Genomic DNA, 7,881 nt, shown 5'->3' on the forward strand with positions numbered 1-7,881 from the left:
CTTTGTCTCAAATTAATTTTCTGACCTAAAACTTCTCAATTGTTTGACACTCGGGTATCTGGCACCAAAGAATAAATCTGCTTTTAATCTATAATATATTAGCGGAGGCCGCGGTTTTCATTCTCCGTCTTCTCCGTGTGCTTCGTACTACAGTCAGGATCACTTAAAATGCAGAATTGAAGTAATTAAGGGATAATCGAGAAGTCGTCATTTGGGGGCTTTTGTGTGTATGTAACAGTCTGAAAGAAGAAATCTAGAATCCTGGGATTTCTGTAGAGATAAAAGGGTCTCCTAAAGGGGAAGTAAAAACAAAAATTGTCCACCGCTCTCATTTAAAAAAAAATAAAATACATTTTTTTATAGAATTTATTTGTATTTATTTTATTTTTATTAGACTTATGGTCCCTCTGTGGCAATCCTGTCCAGACTGTGAATAAGGCAACTCCCTGTGTCCATACAATAGTGGAAAATGCCATCAGTGCCCCAGCATCAGTGCCAGATACCCATAGTTCCCCAGTATCAGTGCCACCACCCATAGTTCCCCAGTATCAGTGCCAGATACCCATAGTTCCCCAGTATCAGTGCCAGATACCCATAGTTCCCCAGTATCAGTGCCACCACCCATAGTTCCCCAGTATCAGTGCCAGATACCCATAGTTCCCCAGTATCAGTGCCAGATACCCATAGTTCCCCAGCATCAGTGCCAGATACCCATAGTTCCCCAGTATCAGTGCCACCACCCATAGTACCCCAGCATCAGTGCCAGATACCCATAGTTCCCCAGTATCAGTGCCACCACCCATAGTTCCCCAGTATCAGTGCCACCACCCATAGTTCCCCAGCATCAGTGCCAGATAGCCATAGTTCCCCAGTATCAGTGCCACCACCCATAGTACCCCAGCATCAGTGCCAGATACCCATAATTCACCAGTATCAGTGCCATCACCCATAGTTCCCCAGTATCAGTGCCACCACCCATAGTTCCCCAGTATCAGTGCCACCACCCATAGTACCCCAGCATCAGTGCCAGATACCCATAGTTCCCCAGTATCAGTGCCACCACCCATAGTTCCCCAGTATCAGTGCCACCACCCATAGTTCCCCAGTATCAGTGCCACCACCCATAGTTCCCCAGCATCAGTGCCAGATACCCATAGTTCCCCAGTATCAGTGCCACCACCCATAGTACCCCAGCATCAGTGCCAGATACCCATAATTCACCAGTATCAGTGCCATCACCCATAGTTCCCCAGTATCAGTGCCACCACCCATAGTTCCCCAGTATCAGTGCCACCACCCACAGTTCACCAGCATCAGTGCCAGATACCCATAGTTCCCCAGTATCAGTGCCACCACCCATAGTTCCCCAGTATCGGTGCCACCACCCATAGTTCCCCAGTATCAGTGCCACCACCCACAGTTCACCAGCATCAGTGCCAGATACCCATAGTTCCCCAGTATCAGTGCCACCACCCATATTTCCCCAGTATCGGTGCCACCACCCATAGTTCCCCAGTATCAGTGCCACCACCCATAGTTCCCCAGTATCAGTGCGACCACCCATAGTTCCCCAGTATCAGTGCCACCTCCCATAGTTCCCCAGCATCAGTGCCAGATACCCATAGTTCCCCAGTATCAGTGCCACCACCCATAGTTCCCCAGTATCAGTGCCACCACCCATAGTTCCCCAGTATCAGTGCCACCACCCATAGTTCCCCAGCATCAGTGCCAGATACCCATAGTTCCCCAGTATCAGTGCCACCACCCATAGTACCCCAGCATCAGTGCCAGATACCCATAATTCACCAGTATCAGTGCCATCACCCATAGTTCCCCAGTATCAGTGCCACCACCCATAGTTCCCCAGTATCAGTGCCACCACCCATAGTTCCCCAGTATCAGTGCGACCACCCATAGTTCCCCAGTATCAGTGCGACCACCCATAGTTCCCCAGTATCAGTGCCACCACCCATAGTTCCCCAGTATCAGTGCCACCACCCACAGTTCACCAGCATCAGTGCCAGATACCCATAGTTCCCCAGTATCAGTGCCACCACCCATATTTCCCCAGTATCGGTGCCACCACCCATAGTTCCCCAGTATCAGTGCCACCACCCATAGTTCCCCAGTATCAGTGCGACCACCCATAGTTCCCCAGTATCAGTGCCACCTCCCATAGTTCCCCAGCATCAGTGCCACCAACCAAAGTTCCCCAGCATCAGTGCCACCACCCATAGTTCCCCAGTATCAGTGCCACCTCCCATAGTTCCCCAGCATCAGTGCCACCACCCAAAGTACCCCAGCATCAGTGCCACCACCCATAGTACCCTAATATTAGTGCCAGCCATTTATATACTCCGAGTAACAGTGCCAGCCATTTATATACTCCGAGTAACAGTGCCAGCCATTTATATAGTGCCAATATAAGTGTAGCCATTTATAGGGCCACAATAGTGGAAGCATTTCAGTGTCCCTATAACTGTAACAGCCGCCTTCCCCTATTTTTGAGTCATTTATATTGACTTATAACCGTCCTATTCTGACAACTCACCATAGTGACCACATAACAGTGCCATCCATTTATATACTCCCAGTAACAGTGCCAGCACCCACAGTTCACCAGCATCAGTGCCAGATACCCATAGTTCCCCAGTATCAGTGCCACCACCCATAGTTCCCCAGTATCGGTGCCAGATACCCACCGACAGATATTGATTTTCCTCCTAAGTGTCGGCATGATTACAGATTACCTGACACGTGAGCTCTGTGCAGATATTGGATTTATTTCTCTGCTTATTTCTGCAGAAAGAATGAATTGCGATATTGAGATTTAATTACAGTGTTTCTAATTCATTATCCCGTTCATTTATTATTAATCTGCGCTGATTATTAACTGAGCTGCCTTCAAGGCAAACTGCAGAAAACAGCGGATTATTGCCCACCCCGGGAGCCGCGATCAGAGCAGCGTACGCTCTGTAATGCCATAAACACGCTGTACCTAAGCCGATCATATGTGATACTGCCTGATGAACTGATGCATCTAAGCCTATCATGTGTGATACAGTCTACTGGGCCAATGTATCTAAAACCATTATGTGTGATACTGTTTGCGAGCTGGTGTAGCTAAGCTAACAATCCAATGTATCTAATCCCACCATGTGTCTTACTATCTGCTGAGCTAGTGTATCTAAGTCTATCATGTTGTATATTGTTTTGTTTAGCCAGTGTATCTATGCTTTTCATGTGTGATACTTTCTACTGAGCTAAGGTATCTAAGCTCTTGATGTGATACAGTTTGCTGAGCTGCTGTATCTAAGCCTGTCAGATACTTTTTTTTCCCCCAGAATTTATGTCTAAGAGGACCTGTTTTTTTTTGGCTTTTTAGGTTCGATCAGCCGCAAGAAAAAGGTGGCATCGTTGGCAAGACCATCATTCCCTCCGGGTCCGAGTGGCCCGAGCTATGTCCATCCCGACCTCGCCAACCAGGATCAGCTTTCACAGCATAAAGCAGACTGCGGCCATCTGAGCGCAGAAACACCGCGGCCTCTGGAGATCTTCTATCTTTGTGTTCTTATGTCGGAGGATGTAATTCACCTTAATTAGATGTTCAGTGCACACAACATGGGGGAAAGGCGCAGAACAAAGGACCCAAACCCGAGCGTAGAATATGATGTAGACGCTATGGTAAGCCCGGGCTCGGCGGCGCCGGTGGTGGAACAGCTACCCTTTTGGGTTTTTTTTTATGTGAACCTCAAGATTGAACTAAGTGCTTTGACCGAATTCTCCTTTTCAGTCCGGGAACTGTAAAGCATGGCGGATAAACTGGATACTCATGGATTGTGGTGCCAAAGGTTCGGGAAAACTCTTTGTACATTTCTATTTCAAAAGGAAAAAAAAATGATCTTCTTCCCAAAAATCATTGTGGTAGAAAGAGAAATCTTAAATGTGACATTAAGGAGCGCTGAGTTGTCGTTTTTAACCGTTTAATGGAAGATGTCTTTATTTATAGGTGATTATTTTAAGGGAAATGGTCTCTAATAATCAGTGGATTGTTTGTTCTTGTTTTCTTTTTTCATCTGCCTTACCATGAGAATCAATCCCCCCACTACTGCTGCTTTTAACTTTTAAAAGATCCACCATATCCTTGTTTTTCAGGCCAGAATTGTCTGATATGGCTCCTCGTGGGCGGGGCTTAGCTGAATTCACAAACAGATTTTGCTACATTTTCCCAGCAAACAGTTTGATACGACAGATGTTTTTGGAACTCCCCTCTTCCTATAAGCTTAGTGGAGGGTGATAGCTCTGGTGACAGATGCATATGTGGGCGCAGAATAAGAATGAGGATTGTTAAAGACCAAATTTTGGGACTTTTTATGTAAAATATGCGATAGATGGGCTAAAGGAACTTTAACCCGATATTATGTGTTTTTTTCTATTTGCAGTGCATTGTTCGATGTTATCAGCCTTAGTGAATTTACATATTATGGAGTGTGGACTGCTGATATTTTTTGTAAAAAAATCACCCACTTATAAGCTGACAGAAAAATTGTAAACACCAGATTTAATGAAAGAGGGGCTCTGAAATAGTCAGGATGAAGAGGCCACACGTGCTGTACCACACCATTCATTGTCTATGAGACTGCAAAATGCCGTACTTGGCAGGTCCACCAACAATGAGGCGGTGGCCCACATGTATGGCCATGATGCTATTTTAATGTGACTTCTAGGGATTGATGGGGGTCCATCCTCTATGGAATGTTGGGAATATTTAATTATTATGTGTGACAGCATAGGCCACGCCCACTACCAGTAATCCACACCCACTTTTCCTTTGCATTTTTCTAATCTTACGAGCGCCAACAAAAGTTGGCATGTGTCATCATTTGCAACTTTTTTGGCTCAAGTTATCCCAAGAAATGGTGCAAAATTGTAAAGAATCGATGTTGACTTCTCCTTATACGGCTTACGGCTCCTTTGGGGAGGGTTTTACAGGTAATATTTGCTCTAGTGGCCCAGCAAGCACTTGACTTCCTGTCTCAGTGCTGTAGTTGTAAGATTAGTGGGGATTTCTTTCTTTTAAGAAGGAGACTACCTCTCCTTGCTGCACAGGATTAATTTTTGGGGGGGGATCTGAAAGAAAGTAAAAAAAAAATCAAACAATCATGATAAGGAAGAGATTTGTAAAAGAAAGATGGGTTCAAAGCTAAAAAGTTTCATAGATATCTCAGGTGTCGTTGGTCAAGGAGGCCACAGACGTGAAGACAGTAAAACCATTGCCGTCCCAAAAAGTAGAGTGAAAAGTTATAGATGTGAACGAAAGATTTGCATGACCCAGTAAAAAAATGTTTCATAGATAGAACGAACAATTCCAAAATGTGTTCAATATTTGATCAGATTCGGCCAAGATGGTCGACCAACGGAATGGTATCATGGCAGAAAGATTAACTTTTAGTGTCAAGCAGACAGATATTACCTTGGTCCGGTGGCCACGCCAGTGCTCCTACCTGCCAGCTTCTTCGATGCCACTTCTATTTAGTAAGCCCAATGATATCGCGCCGGGTCTACTGATCAGTAGAGACATCGGGGATACCGTGTTATGACCCCAATGGCGAGGGTCTCAGAGGTACGTGGAAGTCTGCAGAATACAAAAATCCAGCTCATAGGGCAGTGGTAACTGGGTTGACCATATATCTACTCCTAACGCCAACACTAGAAGTAGCCGGGGATCATTCCTACGTTGATTCTAGATGACACGCTCCAGCCGGAGAATCTAGCTACCCCTAGTAGAGGAAAACAAAAGACCTTTCTTGCCTCCAGAGAAGGGGACCCCAAAGCTGGATAGAAGCCCCCCACAAATAATAACGGTGAGGCAAGAGGAAATGACAAACACAGAAATGAACCAGGTTTAGCACAGAGAGGCCCGCTTACTGATAGCAGAATAAAGAAAGGTAACTTATATGGTCAACAAAAACCCTATCAAAATCCACACTGGAAATTCAAGAACCCCCGAACCGTCTAACGGTCCGGGGGGAGAACACCAGCCCCCTAGAGCTTCCAGCAAAGGTCAGGATATAGATTTGGAACAAGCTGGACAAAAATACAAAACCAAAACAAATAGCAAAAAGCAAAAGGCAGACTTAGCTGATATAACTGGAACCAGGATCAGTAGACAAGAGCACAGCAGACTAGCTCTGATAACTACGTTGCCAGGCATTGAACTGAAGGTCTAGGGAGCTTATATAGCAACACCCCTAACTAACGACCCAGGTGCGGATAAAAGGAATGACAGAAAAACCAGAGTCAAAAAACTAGTAACCACTAGAGGGAGCAAAAAGCAAATTCACAACAGTACCCCCCCCTTAGTGAGGGGTCACCGAACCCTCACCACGACCACCAGGGCGATCAGGATGAGCGGCATGAAAGGCACGAACTAAATCGGCCGCATGAACATCAGAGGCGACCACCCAGGAATTATCCTCCTGACCATAGCCCTTCCACTTGACCAGGTACTGAAGCCTCCGCCTGGAGAGGCGAGAATCCAAGATCTTCTCCACCACGTACTCCAACTCGCCCTCAACCAACACCGGAGCAGGAGGCTCAGCAGAAGGAACTACAGGCACAATGTACCGCCGCAACAAGGACCTATGAAATACATTGTGAATAGCAAACGACACAGGAAGATCCAGACGAAAAGATACAGGATTAAGGATTTCCAATATCTTGTAAGGCCCAATAAAACGAGGTTTAAATTTGGGAGAGGAGACCTTCATAGGAACAAAGCGGGAAGAAAGCCATACCAAATCCCCAACACGTAGTCGGGGACCCACACCGCGGCGGCGGTTGGCAAAGCGCTGAGCCCTCTCCTGTGACAACTTCAAGTTGTCCACCACATGATTCCAGATCCGCTGCAACCTATCTACCACAGAATCCACCCCAGGACAGTCAGAAGGCTCCACATGACCCGAAGAAAAGCGAGGATGGAAACCAGAGTTGCAGAAAAAAGGCGAAACCAAGGTGGCGGAACTAGCCCGATTATTAAGGGCAAACTCAGCCAACGGCAAGAATGTCACCCAATCGTCCTGATCAGCAGAGACAAAACACCTCAAATAAGCCTCCAAAGTCTGATTGGTTCGCTCCGTCTGTCCATTAGTCTGAGGATGGAAAGCAGACGAAAACGACAAATCAATGCCCATCCTACTGCAAAAGGATCGCCAGAACCTAGAAACGAACTGGGATCCTCTGTCTGACACAATATTCTCAGGGATGCCGTGCAAACGAACCACGTTCTGGAAAAACACAGGAACCAGATCGGAAGAGGAAGGCAGCTTAGGCAAAGGAACCAAATGGACCATCTTGGAGAAGCGATCACATATCACCCAGATAACGGACATGCCCTGAGATAGCGGAAGATCAGAAATGAAATCCATGGAGATATGTGTCCAAGGTCTCTTCGGGACAGGCAAGGGCAAGAGCAAACCGCTGGCACGAGAACAGCAAGGCTTAGCTCGAGCACAAGTCCCACAGGACTGCACAAATGACCGCACATCCCTTGACAAGGAAGGCCACCAAAAGGACCTGGCCACCAGATCTCTGGTGCCAAAAATTCCCGGGTGACCTGCCAACACCGAGGAATGAACCTCGGAAATGACTCTGCTGGTCCATTTATCCGGGACAAACAGTCTGTCAGGTGGACAAGACTCAGGCCTATCAGCCTGAAATCTCTGCAACACACGTCGCAGATCCGGAGAAATAGCTGACAAGATAACTCCATCTTTAAGAATACCAACAGGATCAGCGACTCCAGGAGCATCAGGCACAAAGCTCCTAGAAAGAGCATCGGCCTTCACATTCTTTGAACCTGGTAAATACGAGACAACAAAA

At 46.6% G+C, this 7,881-nt stretch overlaps 1 protein-coding gene across 3 annotated transcripts in view; it reads left to right on the forward strand.

Annotated features, from left to right (window-relative positions):
- The window catches only part of CRHR2 (corticotropin releasing hormone receptor 2), a 282,276-nt gene extending 276,690 nt beyond the window's left edge, over positions 1 to 5,586 (forward strand). For all 3 annotated transcript variants that reach the window (XM_077268032.1, XM_077268034.1, XM_077268033.1), the window contains one exon: positions 3,386 to 5,586. In XM_077268032.1, coding sequence (XP_077124147.1) covers positions 3,386 to 3,526 — 141 coding nt within the window. In that variant the 3' untranslated portion in view covers positions 3,527 to 5,586. The remainder of the gene's footprint in view (positions 1 to 3,385) is intronic.
- Positions 5,587 to 7,881: the final 2,295 nt, after the last annotated feature.

Source organism: Ranitomeya variabilis, chromosome 6 (genome assembly GCF_051348905.1).
Source record: "Ranitomeya variabilis isolate aRanVar5 chromosome 6, aRanVar5.hap1, whole genome shotgun sequence".
NCBI lineage: Eukaryota > Metazoa > Chordata > Amphibia > Anura > Dendrobatidae > Ranitomeya > Ranitomeya variabilis.